Source organism: Dictyostelium discoideum (assembly GCF_000004695.1).
Source record: "Dictyostelium discoideum AX4 chromosome 2 chromosome, whole genome shotgun sequence".
Taxonomy (NCBI): domain Eukaryota; phylum Evosea; class Eumycetozoa; order Dictyosteliales; family Dictyosteliaceae; genus Dictyostelium; species Dictyostelium discoideum.
The window spans coordinates 2350153-2368888 of NC_007088.5; the positions used below are offsets into that span (position 1 = coordinate 2350153).

The 18736-nt window shown below is 24.0% G+C and overlaps 10 protein-coding genes across 11 annotated transcripts; 6 read left to right on the top strand and 4 right to left on the bottom strand.

The window, feature by feature from the left end:
• Positions 1–532: 532 nt before the first annotated feature.
• DDB_G0272612 (hypothetical protein) lies at positions 533–2375 on the top strand (the record flags this gene model as incomplete). Its single annotated transcript, XM_639949.1, has 3 exons — positions 533–641; positions 760–1269; positions 1357–2375. 3 exons carry the CDS (start codon positions 533–535, stop codon positions 2373–2375), a joined length of 1638 nt encoding a protein of 545 aa, XP_645041.1.
• Positions 2376–2638: 263 nt separating this feature from the next.
• DDB_G0272614 (DUF1794 family protein) lies at positions 2639–3192 on the bottom strand (the record flags this gene model as incomplete). Its single annotated transcript, XM_639950.1, has 2 exons — positions 2639–2978; positions 3053–3192. 2 exons carry the CDS (start codon positions 3190–3192, stop codon positions 2639–2641), a joined length of 480 nt encoding a protein of 159 aa, XP_645042.1.
• A 219-nt stretch (positions 3193–3411) lies between these two features.
• capA-1 (cAMP-binding protein) lies at positions 3412–4413 on the bottom strand (the record flags this gene model as incomplete). 2 transcript variants are annotated; one of them, XM_639951.1, is made up of 2 exons in its annotated part: positions 3412–4268; positions 4380–4413. In XM_639951.1, 2 exons carry the CDS (start codon positions 4411–4413, stop codon positions 3412–3414), a joined length of 891 nt encoding a protein of 296 aa, XP_645043.1. The 2 variants fall into 2 exon arrangements, with proteins under 2 accessions (XP_645043.1, XP_645044.1); XM_639952.1 differs by having other exon boundaries at positions 3412–4413.
• Positions 4414–5758: 1345 nt separating this feature from the next.
• On the top strand, positions 5759–7061 carry rnrB-1 (ribonucleotide reductase small subunit; the record flags this gene model as incomplete). The annotated part of the gene is made up of 3 exons (XM_639953.1): positions 5759–5912; positions 6072–6276; positions 6404–7061. 3 exons carry the CDS (start codon positions 5759–5761, stop codon positions 7059–7061), a joined length of 1017 nt encoding a protein of 338 aa, XP_645045.1.
• Positions 7062–7822: 761 nt separating this feature from the next.
• Positions 7823–9934, top strand: tkt-1 (hypothetical protein; the record flags this gene model as incomplete). The annotated part of the gene is made up of 2 exons (XM_639954.1): positions 7823–7990; positions 8117–9934. The coding sequence occupies 2 exons, from the start codon at positions 7823–7825 to the stop codon at positions 9932–9934; spliced, it is 1986 nt and encodes a 661-aa protein (XP_645046.1).
• Positions 9935–10133: 199 nt separating this feature from the next.
• iptC-1 (hypothetical protein) lies at positions 10134–11672 on the top strand (the record flags this gene model as incomplete). Its single annotated transcript, XM_639955.1, has 3 exons — positions 10134–10585; positions 10807–11361; positions 11438–11672. 3 exons carry the CDS (start codon positions 10134–10136, stop codon positions 11670–11672), a joined length of 1242 nt encoding a protein of 413 aa, XP_645047.1.
• Positions 11673–11702: 30 nt separating this feature from the next.
• On the bottom strand, positions 11703–12910 carry ksrA-1 (3-dehydrosphinganine reductase; the record flags this gene model as incomplete). The annotated part of the gene is made up of 2 exons (XM_639956.1): positions 11703–12443; positions 12647–12910. The coding sequence occupies 2 exons, from the start codon at positions 12908–12910 to the stop codon at positions 11703–11705; spliced, it is 1005 nt and encodes a 334-aa protein (XP_645048.1).
• A 289-nt stretch (positions 12911–13199) lies between these two features.
• DDB_G0272620 (hypothetical protein) lies at positions 13200–13724 on the top strand (the record flags this gene model as incomplete). The annotated part of the gene is made up of 3 exons (XM_639957.1): positions 13200–13319; positions 13435–13477; positions 13579–13724. 3 exons carry the CDS (start codon positions 13200–13202, stop codon positions 13722–13724), a joined length of 309 nt encoding a protein of 102 aa, XP_645049.1.
• A 490-nt stretch (positions 13725–14214) lies between these two features.
• On the top strand, positions 14215–16752 carry fslJ-1 (G-protein-coupled receptor family protein; the record flags this gene model as incomplete). Its single annotated transcript, XM_639958.1, has 7 exons — positions 14215–14386; positions 14542–14678; positions 14765–15153; positions 15272–15540; positions 15621–15704; positions 15895–16127; positions 16213–16752. The coding sequence occupies 7 exons, from the start codon at positions 14215–14217 to the stop codon at positions 16750–16752; spliced, it is 1824 nt and encodes a 607-aa protein (XP_645050.1).
• Positions 16753–17209: 457 nt separating this feature from the next.
• DDB_G0272622 (hypothetical protein) lies at positions 17210–18723 on the bottom strand (the record flags this gene model as incomplete). The annotated part of the gene is made up of 2 exons (XM_639959.1): positions 17210–18645; positions 18717–18723. 2 exons carry the CDS (start codon positions 18721–18723, stop codon positions 17210–17212), a joined length of 1443 nt encoding a protein of 480 aa, XP_645051.1.
• Positions 18724–18736: the final 13 nt, after the last annotated feature.

Here is an 18736-nt window from a genome sequence, read left to right on the forward strand (position 1 = left end):
ATTATATTAAAAAATATATTAAAAAATAATAATAATAACAATATTATTATTATTATTAAAAAATGATGAAAAAATCTTTCATTGTGGAAAACAAAATAAAATAAAATAAAATAAAATAAAATAAAATAAAATAAAATAAAATAAAAATAAAATAAAAATAAAAATAAAATAAAAAAAAATAAAAGAAAGAAAATAAAAAGAGTATTTAAAAATAAAAAAAAAAAAAGAGTATTTATAAAAAAAAAAAAGATATTTTTAAACCCAATCACAAACACCTATAACCAAAAAAGGTGCCCCTGGTATGAAAATAAAAAAAAAATAAAATAAAATAAAATTAAAATAAAAACTCATTAATTTGAAAAAAAAATATCCTGAAAAAAAAAAAAAAAAACTTTTTGTAGGAAGTTTTTTACTTTTTATTTTTTTTTTTTCATTAATTTATTCATTTATTTATTTGTATTATTATTATTATTGTTATTATTATTATTATTATTATTTTTATTATTATTATTATTCTTAATTTCTATAAAAAATGTCAGTTCAATTAAAAGATGATTTAAACTTTCGTTTAAGAAGTAAAAAAGCATTAAAAAATAAAGATGGCACAGATGGTTGGTTTTTAGGTGTTTACGATGACGGTTGTATGTATAAATAAAAAAAAAAAATAAAAAAAATTAAAAAAAAAATAAAAGAAATAAAAAAAATAAAAATTAATTATTTTATTTCTAATAATAATGAAAAAAAAAAAAAAAAAAAAAGTAATTTCAAATGGTGGTAATAAAAGTGATAAAACCATTTGGGTATTAAAGAGTGTTCAATCAAGTTTTAATATTATATCAAAAGATGGTAACTATTGTTTAGGTATTGATGATGGATTAAATATGATTACCAATGCTGACCCAAATGGTAATGGTTTATTCATTTTCGATTGGCAACCAAATGGTAGAGTATGTATTCAATCAGTTTTTCATGCTTCAAAAAAGAATAGAACTGGTAAATTTGGTCCACATTTAGGTGTTGATCCACAAGGTGGTTTAATTGGTAATGCTGGTACCGGTGAATGGGGTCAATGGGATATCATACCAATTAGTGAAAGTACAACAACAGTATCTCATTCATCACCTGATACCACCACCACCTCCACCTCCTCCTCTTCTTCCTCTTCAAAACCATCCGCACCACCTTCATCAAATGATAATAAACCAACAATTGTACCCTCTGCTCACCCATCAATTAAATTATTAACCGATTTTGCTAAACATAGAGAATGTAAGTAAAATTAATATAAATATATAATAATGAAAATAAATTATTAAATTATAATTCTTTGTTATTATTATTATTATTATTATTTAGTATGGGGTGAACAATTTTATGTTGAACAAAAATTTACAAAAACAGTTGATGCAAAATTGAAATTTATGGTAAGATTACCAAATTTACAAGTAAAGAAATGGAGTGTAATTGCATGTGCACCACCATCACCATTACAAACTCAAATGATAAAGAAAGCATCTTTAACCATTTATGATAATACTGGTAATAATGAAATTAGTAAAGGTCAATTAATTCAAGCAGGTAGTCATTATGTTATGAGAGCAATGGTAAAGGGCATTGCAAAACAACATAAGATCCATGCTCATTACGATATAGAAGCCGACCTTTACAGTATCTCTTTGAAAAAGATTGTACCCGGTCAATTTATGCCAATGGTTCAACCATTGAATCCACAAGAGAGAGCATACTATTTACAAACCACCAATTTCATCAATTATAATCAACCACAATTTCAACAATGGATTAGGGATAATCAATTGCATCCAATGCTATTGACTGATGGTACCGTTGAATCAGTGTTATGCTATGCATATAGGGTTTTCCTATTCATTAAATTACATTTTGATTATGTTTTAGCAAAAGATGTATTAAGTGGTCGTAAGGCAACCGATACTATCAATGCTAAAAAGTCTGATTGTGGTGGTTTCTCAATTCTCTACTCTTCAATTCTTAGAATGCATGGTATACCAACTCGTATACTAATTGGTAGATGGGCTTTATCAGGTACTGCCGATAAACAAAAGGTCCATGTTGTTGGTGAATTTTATGTTGATGGTTGTGGTTGGGTACCTTTTGATCCAGCTTGTGCAATCACTGCTGATAAAACTGAACCTTTTACAAAATATTTCGCTCAAAACTCTGGTGAATTCATTACTATGCATGTTGAAACAGGTATTCATGGTATTGATAATGGTATAGAATCTAAACATCAAACTATTGACTTTTTACAATCAATTTGTTATTGGGTTGATGGTGAAGGTAATTTCAATAATCAAGAATCTGAAAGTTTATGGACTGTAACTCCTCAACAAAAATAAAACTTTCTTTTTATACATACTTACCTCTCTCTCTTTTTCTTTCCAAAAATTAAACTCTTTTTTTTTTCAAATCAATTCAAATTACATATAATATTATTATTATTACATATAGTAATAATAATAGTATAATTTAAATTTATTAAAAATAAAATAAAATAAAATAATAAAGTAAAAATTTTACTCAAAAAAAAAAAAAAAATACAAAAAAAAAAAAATCAAAAGTAATTATATATTTTACAATGGTATTTGAAATTTTGTTTTTATTATAATTGTTTTTGTAAAGTTGCACTTAAATGATGAGTTAAATCAGTGGTTGTTGTAGTGGCCATATCCATTGTATATGAAAGAGTGTTGGCACTTTGATCAAATGTAAATTTTCTAATAACATTTGTAGTATGTGGTGGTTTAGCAGTTGGTGTTCTTTGAATATTTGTTAATTTAAATGTAAGGATTTCATTATTTTCACCTGTAATTTCTCCATCATATATCTCATTGATACCAGTTGGTTCTGAAATTACCAATTCAACCTTTCCATTTGGTGGAAATCTCATATATCCACTCTCTGAGTGTAAAGGTTGACCATTTACATTCCATGTTTTTTGTCTAATATTATATTAGTATGTTATTATCATTAAAATACATTATTATTACTATTATTTTATTATTGATTTACTTACTGATAAAAAATAAATGGTTTACCATTGTTTGAGAATTCAATCTCTTCTGTATATGTGAATGGTGTAATGGTTGGATATTCACCCTTACCAGAACCTTTAAATTTGCCTAAAAGATATGATACTTTTGAAATATTACTCATTTGGTGATGTGCGAATTAAAAAATTAAAAAAAAAAAAAAAAAAAAAAAAAAAATGAAATTTACAAATTTAATTTAAAAAAAAAAAAAAAAAAAAGGATTTTAAATAAAAAATATAAAGTAAAATAAAATTTTAATTTCTAAGATTACAAATAGTTATTTATTGTTTGTTTATTTTTTTTTTAATTTTTTTTTTTTTTAAATTAAATAATAATATTAAATTTATTGACAACCAAAGATTTGGAGTAAACCTGGAAGAGCGCCTTGCATACCTTTACCAACAGCAACAAAAGACCAATTGTTTGGATTTGATGGATCACGATAAACTTCACCAGCAATGAGGGCAGTGTTTGGACCACCTTCTTGAGAGAGATCGTAACGACAGATATTTCTACCAGTTTCTTGATTGGCAACACGAATGAAAGCTCTTGGTACCATTGTAAAGTTTTGTCTTCTTTCATCGGCTAAATGAATGGTGACAGCGAAAACCAAACGAGTGACGTCTGGTGAAACTGCTTGTAAGTTTACGAGGACAACTTCATCATCACCTTCACCTTGACCTGTTAAATTATCACCTTGATGAGAAACAGAGTTATCTCTTGATACCTTGTTATTGTAGAAAATGAAATCTTGTGAGGTTCTAACTCTACCTTGTGCATTCAACATGAAAACAACTGCATCCAAATCGAATGGTGCAGTTGGTGTGGTGTTTACATCCCAACCTAAACCAATTGTTAATTTTCTAAGAGTTGGATCTTCTTTAGTTAATGAAATTTGTTGATTCTTTACTAATGAAATACCTGCACCTCCTGGTGGTGGTGGTGGTGCGCCATATTGTCCTGCTGGTTGTGGTGCACCATATTGTCCTGCTGGTTGTGGTGCACCATATTGTCCTGCTGGTTGTGGTGCTCCGTATTGACCGGCTGGTTGTTGTTGTGGTGGTGCTCCATATTGACCGGCTGGTTGTTGTTGTGGTGGATAACCTCCTGGTGCTCCTGGTGGTGGTGGAGTTGGATAACCTCCTGGTTGTTGTGGTGCTCCAGTTGGTGGTCTTTGTTGTTGTTGTGGTGGATAGCCTCCTGGTGTTTGTGTAGTATTAGATGGTTGTGGTGGTAAAAATTGATTAGCTTGTGGGTTTGGGTTTGATACACCCGGTGTGGATGATGGTTGTCTATAATAATTATTATTACCTTGTGAACCAGATGGTGGTGGTGGGTTATACATTTTTATTTTTTATATATATAAATTATATATTCTATTAGAAAAAAAAAAAAAAAAGAAAAAAGAAAAAAAAAAAAAAAAAAAATGAAAATTAATAATTTGAAAATTAAAAAAAAAAAAAAAAATAAAAGAAAAATAAATAAAAAATAAAAAATAATAATTTAAAATAAATAAAATTTTAAATTAAAAAAAAAAAAAATAAAAATGGTGAAAATTTTGAAAGTGATAATATTAGATATTTATTGTTTAATATTTACACTGTTGTATGTGGAATAGTTTTTTTATTTTTTAGAATTTTTTTTTTTTTTTCATTATTTTTTTTTTTATTGTTTTTAATTTTTTTTTTTTTTTTTCAATAAAATTTTTTGCTGATATCTCACAAAAGTCTAAAATTCTAAGGTCACCCTCACAAAAAAATGATCAATGGCTGTTTAATTATTAATGCCACCAATACGGAGTGAATTATTATTATAATATATTCATTGAATAATTTTTTTTTTTTTTTTTTTTTTTTTTATTTTTTTTATTTTTTTTATTTTTTTTTTTTATTTTAATTTATTTGAAAATTTTAATACAAAACAAATAAAATTATTTTTAAAAAAAACTTGGTAAATGATCATTTATTTATTTTTTTTTTAAAATTTTATTTCTTGTCTAACACCAGAGTCTGAAAATTTCAAAAAAAAAAAAAAAAAAAAAAAAAAAAAAAAAAAAAAAAAAGATTTTTTAAACCAACAAAAAATCAATTTTCCTTAAATTTAATTAAAGAGTTATTTATTGCACTGAAATGATTTATTGTAATTGTATAATTTTTTTTTTTTTTTTATTTTTTTTTGAATTATATGATTTATTAATATCACCAACTTTTTGTAAAATAATAAATTATATTTTTTTTTTCTAGAATCGGAGTGGTACCCAAATATAGCTTTTTTTTTTTTTTTTGAAAAATTATTAAAATTTAATTTATTGGAACGGTGATTCCATCATAAACAAAAACAAATAAAATAAATAAAATTTTAATATTTTTTTCTTTCGGGAATGTGTGTGTATTTTCCAAAAAAAAAAAAAATATTCTGTTTTTTTTAAAAAAAAGAAATTAATTTTTTATAGGAACCAAAATTGCGCTAAAAATTTAAAAAAAAATAAAAAATTCAAATTTTTTTTTTTTTTTTTTTTACTTTTTTTTTTTTTTTTTATTATTATTTATAACAAATAAATATTATTTTTTAATTTTATTATTCATATTATATAATTTTGGATTGATTTCAAAACTTAATAAAATCTCATTGTACATTAAATTTTATAAAATAAAATAAAAAAAAAAAAAATTAAAAAATAAAAAATAAAAATGGAAGAAATTAATAAAAAAGATACATTCATTGAACCAATTCTCAAAGAAAATAAAGATAGATTTGTATTATTTCCAATAAAATACCCAGATATCTGGAGAATGTATAAAAAAGCCCTTGCAAGTCATTGGGTAGCTGAAGAAATTGATCTTGGTAAATTATCTATACATATTTTATTATTATTATTATTATTATTATTATTATTATTATTATTATTATTATTATTATTATTATTATTATTATTATTATTATTATTATTATTATTATTGTATATATTAATTTATTAATTAATTTTATTAATTTTATTATTAGGTAATGATAATGTTGATTGGGAATATAAATTAACAGATAATGAACGTCATTTCATCTCACATGTTTTGGCATTTTTTGCTGCATCTGATGGTATTGTAAATGAAAACCTTGCAACTAGATTTATGTCTGAAGTACAAATTCCAGAAGCAAGATGTTTCTATGGTTTTCAAATTGCAATTGAAAATATACATTCTGAAACTTATAGGTAAATATTTATCATATATATATATAAAGTTTTAATAAAGAAAAAGTAGATTCTAATATATAATTTTTTTTTTTTTTTTTTTTTTTTTTTTTTTTTTTTTTTTTTTTTTTTTTTTTTTTTTTTTTAGTCTTTTAATTGAAACTTATATTAAAGATAAGCAAACTAAAGATAAATTATTTAATGCAATTGAAACAATTCCATGTATTAAAAAGAAGGCAGAATGGGCATTAAGATGGATAAATGATTCAGATTCATTTGCAGAACGTTTGGTTGCATTTGCAGCAGTTGAGGGTATATTTTTCAGTGGAAGTTTTTGTTCAATATTTTGGTTGAAAAAGAGAGGTTTAATGCAAGGTTTAACATTTTCAAATGAATTAATTTCACGTGACGAAGGTTTACATTGTGATTTCGCATGTCTTCTCTACACAAAGTTACAAAGAAAGTTGGATCCAAAAGTCATTGAGAAAATGATAAGAGATGCTGTCGAATGTGAAAAGGAATTCATTTGCGAATCATTACCAGTGGATTTAATTGGTATGAACTCGCGTTCAATGTCTCAATACATTGAGTTTTGTGCTGATCGTTTAGTGGTTTCTTTAGGTTACAAAAAGATTTTCAACTCTTCAAATCCTTTCGAATGGATGGAAATGATTTCTTTACAAAGAAAATCAAACTTTTTCGAAGGCAAAGTTGCAGAATACGCTAAAACTGGTGTTGCAATTCAAGGAAATAATCAACAAAAAAATAATCAATCAAGAACTTTAGTTTTAGATGAAGATTTTTAAAAAAAAACTTTTTATTTTTTTTTTTTCTTTTTTCAGTAGTGTTTCATTTGATAGATATTTAAAAATTGTGTTTTGAAAAAAAAAAAAAAAATAAAAAAAAAATAAATAAAAAATAAAAAAAATTAAATAAATTAAAACCTATGATTTTTTTAATTAAATAAAATTTTAATTGTTTTCATTTTTTATTTATTTTTTTTTATTTTTTTTTGTTTGGATAATTTCCTTTATTTGCATTTTTTTATTTTTTTATTTTTTTATTTTTTTTTTTTTTTTTAATAAAAAGAATAATACAATTAAATACTTTACGAAAGATATTTTTAAAATAAAAAATCCTCTTCAATCATTTTTTGATCATAAATACACAAAATTATATGGTTTTTTTTATTTTTGTATTTTAAAAATAGACATTAAAAAAAAAAAAAAAAAAAAAAAAATTATAATTTTTCATTATTTTTTTTTTTTTTTTGTGTAAGGTATCTGGTGGATAATCTAGAAATATAAAAACACCCGAACCATTCTTTTGTTTGGGTTCGGGATTAATTTAGTTGTTTGCAGTGAGAGTGGAAAATTTTATTTTTTTTTATTTTTTATTTTTTTTATTTTTTTTTATTTTTCGAAATACACACCAAATTGATTTTCAAATTTAATTTAAAAAAAAAAAAAAATTAAAAAATTTCATTTCATTTCACCAATTATTGTTGTAAAATTTTTAATTAAAAAAATTAAAAAAAAAAAACAAATAACATATATATATATAAATAATGTCAAACATTGATTTTAAAGCATTAGAAAGAGCAGCAAATGAAACTAGAGGTTTAAGCATGGATGCAGTTGCCAAAGCTGCCTCTGGTCATTTAGGTTTACCACTTGGTTCTGCTGAAATTGGTGCTGCATTATTTGGTAATTCATTGATCTATAACCCAAAAGATGTATGTAAAAAAAAAAAAAAAAAAAAAAATATAAATTTTAATAAAAAGTACTTATATTTATATATTTAAATTTTTATTATTATTTTTTTATTTTGTTTTTTTTTTTTTTTTTTTAAATAAATAAAGACAAGATGGTTAAATAGAGATTATTTTGTATTAAGTGCAGGTCATGGTTCAATGTTTTTATATAGTTGGTTACATTTATCAGGATATGATGTTTCAATTGAAGATATTAAAAATTTCAGACAATTAAATTCAAAGACACCAGGTCATCCAAAATTTCATGACACACCAGGCGTTGAAGCTACCACTGGTCCATTAGGTCAAGGTATTGCAAATGCCGTTGGTATTGCATCAGCATGTAAAATGGCAGCAGGTAAATTCAATACTGAACAACATCAAATCTTTAATCAAAAGGTAGTAGTTTTAGTTGGTGATGGTTGTTTACAAGAAGGTATTTCACAAGAGGCCATTTCATTCGCTGGTCATCATCGTTTAGATAACTTGATCGTATTCTACGATTCAAACGATGTCACATTGGATGCTATGGCAATTGAAACCCAATCAGAGGATGCCGTAAAGAGATTCGAAAGTGTTGGATTCGAAGTACAATTAGTATTAGAAGGTAACAACATTGGCTCATTAATCAACGCCTATCAAAATGCTAAACACTCCAAATCCGGTAAACCACAAATCATCATTTGTAAGACTACAATCGCCAAGGGTATCCCAGAGGTTGCTGGTACCAATAAAGGTCATGGTGAAGCTGGTGTTAAATTTATCGATTCCGCTCGTAAGAATCTCGGTCTCCCAGAAGAGAAATTCTTTGTCAGCGGTGAAACCAGACAATACTTTGAACAACATGAAAAACAATTAGAAAAGCTCTACCAAGAATGGCAAGCAACCTTTGCCGAATGGAAATCTGCCAATCCAAAGCTTGCCCAACTCTTGGAAAGTGCTCATGAAAAACACGAAGCTATCGATATCATGAAACAAATCCCAGAGTTCCCAACCACACCAATCATTGCCACTCGTAAGGCTGGTAGCGACGTTTTACAACCAATCTCTCAATACCTCCCATTATCAGTCAGTGGTAGTGCCGATTTACATGGCTCCACCTTGAATTACATCAAAGAGGGTAGAGATTTCACACCAGCTTGTCCAACTGGTCGTAATATTAAGTTTGGTATTCGTGAACATGCTATGGGTGCCATGATGAATGGTATCGCCTACCATGGTCTTTTCAAAGTTTCAGGTGCCACCTTTTTGGTATTCTCAGACTATCTTCGTCCAGCCATCCGTTTGGCTGCTCTCTCACATTTACCAGTAGTTTACATTTTCACTCATGACTCTGTTGGTGTTGGTGAAGATGGTCCAACTCATCAACCAGTTGAAACCGTTTCAGGTCTTCGTATGATTCCAAACTTGGATGTCATTCGTCCAGCCGATCCAGAAGAAACAGCTGCTGCTTTCTCTTTGGCTTATGCTCGTGCCGATGGTCCAACCCTTTTATCATTAACTCGTCAAAATCTTCCATTCCTCCCAGGTACCGCTCAAAAGAAGAGAGAAGGTACTCTCAGAGGTGGTTACATTGTCGTTAGTGAAACCGCTCCATTAAGAATGATCTTAATTGCCACTGGTTCAGAAGTTCAACATTGTGTTGAAGCCGCTAAATTATTAGGTGATGATATTCGTGTCGTCTCTATGCCATGCACTGAACTTTTCGATCGTCAATCAAATGAATACAAACAATCCGTACTTCCAAGTGGTTGTAGAAATCGTATCGCTATGGAAGCTGGTGTCACTTCATTCTGGTATAAATATGTTGGTCTTGATGGTAAAGTCATTGGTATTGATAGATTTGGTATGTCTGCACCAGGTAATGCCGTTATGAAACAATTAGGTATGACTTCTGAAAATTTAGTAAACATTTCAAAACAATAAAAATAAAATAAAATAAATCAAAATCAAAATCTAAATTAAATTATTAAAAAAAAAAAAAAAAAAAAAACCTAAAATTAGTTTTTTTAATCTTTCGTTGTGTTTTGGGAAATTTATTTTATTTTTTTTTTTTATTTTTTTATTTTTTTTTTATTTTTTTTTTTTTTTGTGTGTTTATAAGTTGAAAAAAAAAAAAAGAATTATGAAAAGATTCTTTGGTAGTGGTGGTATTAAAATGAAAGATAAAGTTATAATTATAGCAGGTGGTACAGGTATTGGTAAATCAGATTTATCATTAAAATTAGCAAAACAAATTAATGGTGAAATTATTGGTGCAGATTCAGTACAAATTTATAAACATTTAACTATTGCAAGTAATAAAGTTACAGATACAAATGGTATACCACATCATTTAATTGATATGCTTGATTTAGATGATAATAATTTCTGTTTATTCGATTATTATAGATTGGCTAAAAATACAATCAAAGATGTTTTATCACGTGGTAGAGTACCAATTGTAGTTGGTGGTTGTGGATTTTATTTAGATACAATATTAAAAGGTTCAAGAGTAGATTTAACAAATGATAAAGAAAGAGATGAAATTAAACTTTATTATAATAAAATTAAACAAGAAGATAATTGGGATTATTAGTAAGTTACTTTAATAATAATAATAATAATAATAATAATAATAATAATAATAATAATAATAATAATAATAATAATAATAATAATAATAATAATAATAATAATAATAATAATAATAATAATAATAATATTCATATTCAACAAATTAATAATGAAAATATAAATAATTTCAGTAATTTAAAATTGGATAATAGATTAAAATACACTAATAATTAAATAAATAGTTATGATTTATTAAAAAAGTATGATATTGAATCAGCAAATATGATTTTAAAGAATGATTTTATTAGGTTATCAAAAAGTTTATATTTTAATACAGTAAAAGGTGTAAAATTTTCAACACAAAAGGATGATTATCAAGATTCAATAGCAAATGAATATGATTTTCGTACATTTTATTTATCAGGTGATAGATCGAAAATGCATATAACTTTAAATAATCGTTGTGAATCAATGTTTAAAATGGGTATATTGGAGGAGGTTTATGACCTATTGAAAAGAGATAAAGATTTACATTTTAAAAATTCAAAATCTTCAGAATCAATTGGATATAGACAAATTATGGATTTATTATTAAAACCTGTCGTTAGAAATATTGATGATACATCAATTAATATGAATCAATCATTAAATGCAATTGATGAATCTGATGTAATTTCAACAATTTTAAATTTTCAAACTGCAAATAGGAATTATTATAGAAAACAATATTCTTGGTTTAAAAAAGAAAAATATTTTGAATGGTTAAATCCAATTGATAATGAAATTACTAATCAATAGTAAGAATCTTAAATTTAATAATATATATATATTCCTATTTTTTTTTAAAAAATACTAATTATTTTTTTAAAAAAGTATAATAAAATCATTAGAATTACCATTTGATGAATGGCAAAATAATAGAAATTTAAAAAAAGAAGAAGAAATTAGGACTTGTTCACCAAAAGATACAAAATTAATATCATTATATAAACCAAGTAAACAATTAGTTAGTTCTATTCTTTTAAATTCAAATAAACTTAGAAACTCTTTAATTAAATCAAATCCAGAATTATTTGAAAATGATAATAATAATAATAAATATAAATAATAAATAAAATAGTTTTTAAATATTTTTATTTTATTTTTTTAATTGATTTCTTTTTTTCCAAGATTTTAAAACTTCTGCATCATTTTGATTCATTGCAATTATACCAACTAAACGACAAATTGGAGCTAAAAGGATATCAAAGAAAGAGAAATAGAATGGGGTGAGACCTGGTGATAATACAGCACAAAGTTTAGTTGGAACATCGTAGGCGATATGATAATCGCCATTTTTAATACCACTAACGATTGATTTAGCAACTTCCAATGGTGATACTGCTTTACCTCCACCACTGATTGCAACGGTTTCTTCTGGTTTTGTGAGATTCTCTTGTTGATATCCTGGTGTATCGGTATCTGGTGGATAAACAACAGAGAATGTAATTTTATATGGTTTCAATTCTGATCTTAATGTTTCAGCTAATCCCCTCAATGCGAATTTCGATGGGCAATAAGTTGAATAACCTGGTACACCCACTAAACCACATGTTGACGATACGAATACAATGTGACCACCTTGACCACCATTTTCAATCATTAATGGTACAACTTCTTTGGTTGCATATAATGATCCGAAATAATCTAATTGCATTGTCTTTTCAAAGATTTCTTCATCTTGTTCAATGAAATATCCTGGAATCGCAAATCCTGCACAATTTATTAAACAATCAATTTTACCACCTTGATTCTTTGATACAATTTGTGCAATGGTTTCTTTAACTTTAATTTTATTTGTAATATCACATGAATAAATTTCAATTTTTGATTTTAATGACTAAATATTAAATTTTAAAAATTAAAAAATTAAAAAAAAAATAAAAAATTGAAAAAAAAAAAAAAAAGTGGAAGAAATTGGAATAAAAAAAAAAAAAAAAAAAATGGAAATGAAAGAATAAAATAAAAAAAAATGAAAAAAATAAAAAATTAGTAATTGAAGATTTTTTTAAAAAAAAAAAAAAAAAAAAATTAAATAAATACTCCAACATTTAAAGGTGTGGATTTTGTACATACTTCAGATGGACAATCATCAACAACTGATCTTAATTTATCTAAACTTCTTGAAATAACTGAAATACTAGCAATATTTTCTTTTAATAATTCATAAACTAATTCTTTACCAATTCCACTTGATCCACCAACAACAACAATATGTTTACCCTTTAATTTGAACCCTGTTTGTTTCTTATACACCAAATGGACAATAACTGCTGCTAATAATGAAAATAAAATATAAATAATCATTTTATTATTATTATTTTTATTATTTCACTATTTAGAAGTATTTTTTTTTTATTATTTTTTTTTTTTTATTTTTTTTTTTTGGCTAACTAAATAAATTATTTTCACAAAAAAAAAGAAAAAATAAAAAAAATATAAAATAAAATAAAATATAAAAAAAAATCAAAAAAAAAAAAAAAAAAAAAAAAAAATCAAAAAAAAAAAAAAAAAAATTTTAATTGAAATTTTAAGGATTGCGTAATTTATTCATTTCAAAGCGAGAAAAACAAACTCTTTATATAAACAAAAGAAAATGAGTACAAACAATAACAATACAAATTCAACCAATCCACAACCACAACAACCACAACAACCTCAAAATAATGGTGATGTTTTAATAGGAAATGTAGTTCAAAATTTATTAGAGCAAATGGTAAGAGCAACACCACTGCAACCCAAAAACAATTATTACCTATATATTTATTTTACCTTTTATATTTAATGTTCTAATTTCTTTTATTTTATTTTATTTTTTTTTATTTTTTCAGCAATCTAGATTTGAAAAAGTATCAGAATCAATTTTAACCAGAAGTATGTAATAGTTTTTCATTTTTTTTTTTTCTTTTTTTTACATATTATACTAATATATATTTTATTTTTATTTTTATTTTTAAAAATTAAATAATAAAAAGTTGACGAAATGGGACAAAGAATTGATGAATTAGATAAATCAATTTCAGATTTAATGTTACAAGCACAACAACAAAAACAAATTCAACAACAACAACAATCTCAACAAGAATCATCCGACCAAAATAACGAAAATCAATCAAATTAATTATCAATAATATTTGTGTATAGTTAATAATTTATAGTAATATACCTTTTGGGGAAAAAAAAAAAGAAAAAAAAAAAAAGCTAATCATATAATAAAAAAAAAAAAATTGTAAAATAAAACGGAATTGGGTTTTTTTTAAATATAAATGCAAAAATAAATTTGTTATTCAATTAATATAGATATTTTTTTTAATCATTTCTTTTTCTAAACATTTTATTTGGGGGTCAATAAAGACATTCCATCTTTTTTTTGATTATGATAAAGCCAAGATTTTTTTTTATTTTTAAAATTTTTTTTTTCACTGCTCGGAGATATTTTTTTTATTTTATTTTTATTTTATTTTATTTTTATTTTAAAATTTTTTTTTTTTTTTAAAAATAAAATGATCAAATCAATTTTTTTTTTTATAATAAAATGATCAAATCAATTTTTTTTTTTTTTTTTTTATTCATTATATTTGCAATAACTCCAATAATTTTTGCGAACAGTCATGGTCTCAAATAAAAATCTTTTACCAATTATCTATATTTTTTTTATTATTTTATATTTCGGTGACGTTGCTAAATCTCAATACTTTCCACTAGATAAAGGTGCCACATGTCAAAAATATAGGGGTGATAGTCCAGGGATCCAGTTATGTGATGGCTTTTTATCAAATCCAAGTTAGTAGTTTATTTTTTTTTATTTTTTTATTATGGGATGGCTCTTTATCAAATCCATGTTGTTAGTTTTTTTTTTTATTAATTTTCTTTATTTTTATAAATTTTTTTATATGTTTTAAATCTTTGTGTAAAAAAAAAAAAAAAAAAAAAAAAAGATAGTATTTATATAAACTCAACATCAAGTCAAGAAGCTATTCAAGCACAAGGTAATTTAGTTCGTCAATATATTAATTTCTATAAATCATTCGAATCTTGTAAAAATCCTCGTACTTTTGCTTTACTGTGTGCTTTTGTAAGTAATTAAATTTTCTTTTTTTTTTCTATTTATATCTCACATTTATTAATTACTTTTTTTTATTTTTTTATTTTTATTTTTAGCTTTTTCCAGAATGTGAAAAATATACAGATCCAGTTTCAAAAGTAACCTATGCATATCCAATTTTACCTTGTTATAACAATTGTTTAAATATGACAACATCATGTCAAATTTCAACATCTAGGTTAAGTTGCGCAACTAAATATACATTTGAAAATATTTCTTATTCAGTATTTCCAAAAAATACAACCACCTATCAAATTGATAGTTTAAGCTATACAAATACATGTGAAAACACAGATCTTATTGCAAATTCTCAAAATACATCAATTCAACAATGTTTTGAACCTTTAGTTTATCATGTTTCAACTGATGAAATTCATGATAAATCAATAGGTTATATATTCCCATCTACAAATACAACTTGTGTAGTGGGATGTCCTGCACCATTGTCTGTATTTTTTTTATTATTTTAATATACTTTTAATTTTTTTTATAACTCTCTCTCCCCAATTACATTATATTAATAATAAATTTATTTTCACAATATATTTTATTAACTTATAAAGATATTATGCAAATCAATGGAGGAATATATATAGATTATCAGATGTATTATCAATTTTATCATGTATATTAACATTATTTTTAGTAATTACATTGGGAATTATTAACCCAAAAGTTTCAAGATTCGATAAAATCAATGTTATGTTGTTATCCAGTATTTTCCTTCAAGCATTTTCTGGTGCATTAATGACCTTTAATGGGACTGAAAATACATTATGTCCAGAAGATGGACGTTTTGCTTCATATATAGATAGGATGTGTGTTGCAACAGGTAAATTTTTTTTATAGAAAAAAAAAAATAAATAACCTTATATATTTATTTTATTTTAACTAATCAAATTTAAAAATTAGGATTTCTTTTACATGGATCATCACTTTTAGTAGTTCAATGGTGGTGTGTACTCTCTTTTGAAGTATGGTTTACAATTTTCCAAGGTAAATTATTATTTTATTATTAATTATTATTAATTATTTATTAGTTATATTAATTATAATTATTATTAGCTATTATTAACTATTATTAACTATTACTAATTATTATTAATTATTATTAATTATTTATTATTAATTATTGTTTTCTCTAAAAATAATAAAATATAATTTATTTTAAATATTTAAATTATAGTTGGAAAAAAACAAAAAGATAGATTTATTTATTATTTAGTAGCATCATTAATTATAGCATGGATACCACCAATTGTGTCAATATCAAAGAATGAATATTCAGGTGGACCAGCAAATCCATTTTGTTGGTTAACAACTTTTAACTATAGAAGGTTTGCATTTTGGTTGCCAATGGGTATATTTTTATGTTTAGGTGGTGTATTTTTAATTCTTTTAATGAGAGAAATTTATGTTGTAAGTATTTATTTTATTAGAAATTCACTTTTTTTTTATATTTATTAATGTTTTGAAAAAATAAAAAATAAAAAAATAAAAAAAGATTGTATCTGGTAATGTCCAATCAACAAAAGAATCTAGATTTAAAGTATTGAAAATGGAAGCAAAACCAATTATTAGTTTAATTATGTATTTTTCTTGTCTTTTATATTTATTTATTTATGATCAATGGATTAATAATCATATGCACGTTTATACCGATTCCATACCATCTTATGCACTATGTCTTTTAACAAGTACTTCCACCAATGATTGTCTATTAAAGGCCCCAGATATTACTGGATTAGGTTATTTTATTTACAGTATTAGAGTTTTTGGTGTTTATGCATTTATCATTTATGGTATTTCCAAGAAAACCCTTCAAATTTGGAAATATAACTATTTCGTTGTATTCATTGGACAAAAGATTGAACAATTCACAAATGCAACAACAACTGCAAAATCTTCAAATTCTAATAACTCTTCAACTACAAATAATATTTCAGTAAAAGCTTCCTCAAATATGGAATATGAAACTAGACAGGAAAATGAAAATGGAGACAGTCAATCTGTTGAATTAGATTCAAATTCTGATGCTCTATAAATTCTACACTGTAAAAAAAAGTCACAAATCATTTAATTATCTTATTTATAAAAAAAAAAAGCAATAAATATATATATATAATTTTAAAAACAATAAATATATATATATATACAAGAAATAAAATCTTAAAGTGATAAAAAAAGAATGTGATTTTTAAAAAATCCTTTAGGTAACTAAAATTTTGTAAAAAAGAAATGTTTATGTTTTTTTTTTAACTTTATTTTTTTATTTTAGAAACTGCTATTGGGGAAAAAAAAAACAAGTTCCAGTATTTGTATTTTTTTTTTTTTTTTTGGAAAAAAGGGATATCTTTGAATGTTGAAAGTTTTTGTGGAAAAAAAAAAAAAAGAATATATAAAAAAAAAAAGAATAAATAGTTTTATTATTTATATAGATTAATATTTGTATTTTGAAGCAAGAGGTTACTAATCGGTTGCTTGAAAAAGAGAAACATAATCTAACATTTTGAAATAACAAATGAGTTTTGATAGTATGGTCTGCACTTGTAGGATTGTGAATATAATTCTTGTTGATAATATTGAGTAAGATATTGTTGTTGTTGTTGGGTTTGTTGTTGTTGGGTTTGTTGTTGTTGTTGGGTTTGTTGTTGTTGTTGTTGGGTTTGTTGTTGTTGTTGTTGGGTTTGTTGTTGTTGTGATTGATATTGATATTGATTGATATTGTTATGATTGTTGTTACTATAAAATTGTTCACGATTACTAGTAATAATATTATTATTCATATTATTCATATTATTCATATTATTATTATTATTATTATTATTATTATTATTATTATTATTATTATTATTATTATTATTATTATTATTATTATTATTATTATTATTATTATTATTATTATTATTATAACCATTATAAACATCACCATTATTACTATAGTTATAATTATAATTATTATTATTAGTATTACTATCAATATTACCAATATTATTATTGTTATTACTATTATTATAATTATTGTTATTATTATAACTATTATTATTATTATTATTATTAATATTATAACTATTATTATCGTTATTAGTATTATTATAATTATAACTATCTGTTTGTTGGGGCTGATGATTATTATTTTGATATTCATTTGAATAAAGAGGTTGTTGTGGCGATTGATAATCATAAATGTAGGTGTTTGAATTTAAAACTCCGCAATTGTCATTATAACTACTTGCACTATCTTGGATATCAAACTCATCATAATCATCTTGTTCCTCCTCATCTTCTTCAGATTCATCATATTGGTTATAACCATTGTTGTCGTTGTCGTTGTTGATGTTGTTGTTGTTGTTGTTGTTGTTGTTGTTGTTGTTGTTGTTGTTGTTGTTATCATTAAATGAATTGTATTGATGAGAGGTATAAGTATCACTATGTTGGTAGTGTTGGTCTTGTTGGTATTTAATATTAGCAATACTAATATTATTACTATTATTATTATTGCTGTTATAGTTGCTATCACAATTATTATTATTATTATTATTATTATTATTATTGTTATTATTACTATTATTATTATTATTATTATTATTATTATTATTATTATTATTATTATTATTATTATTACCATTATTACTACCATTAGCATGGTAATCGTGTTGTGAACGAGAGGCATGATCATAGTAATCTTTAGGTTTTGTTTGTTCATTGTTGCAAGAATTTGGATAATGGCGTGAGTATTGTTGACTGCTGTGCACTGAAAAACTGTAGTCATAAGAATTATTATTATTATTTTTATTATTATTATTATTATTATTATTATTATTATTATTATTATTATTATTATTATTATTATTATTATTATTATTATTATTATTATTATTATTATTAATATGATCAAATTGTCTGTCCAAATTAATGGCATGACACAAATTATGATCTGTTGGTGTTGAGTATGAATTTTGATTTTGTTCGACATAAACATATTGTGGTTGTGATGGTATTAAATACTCCACATGATTGGAAGGTTG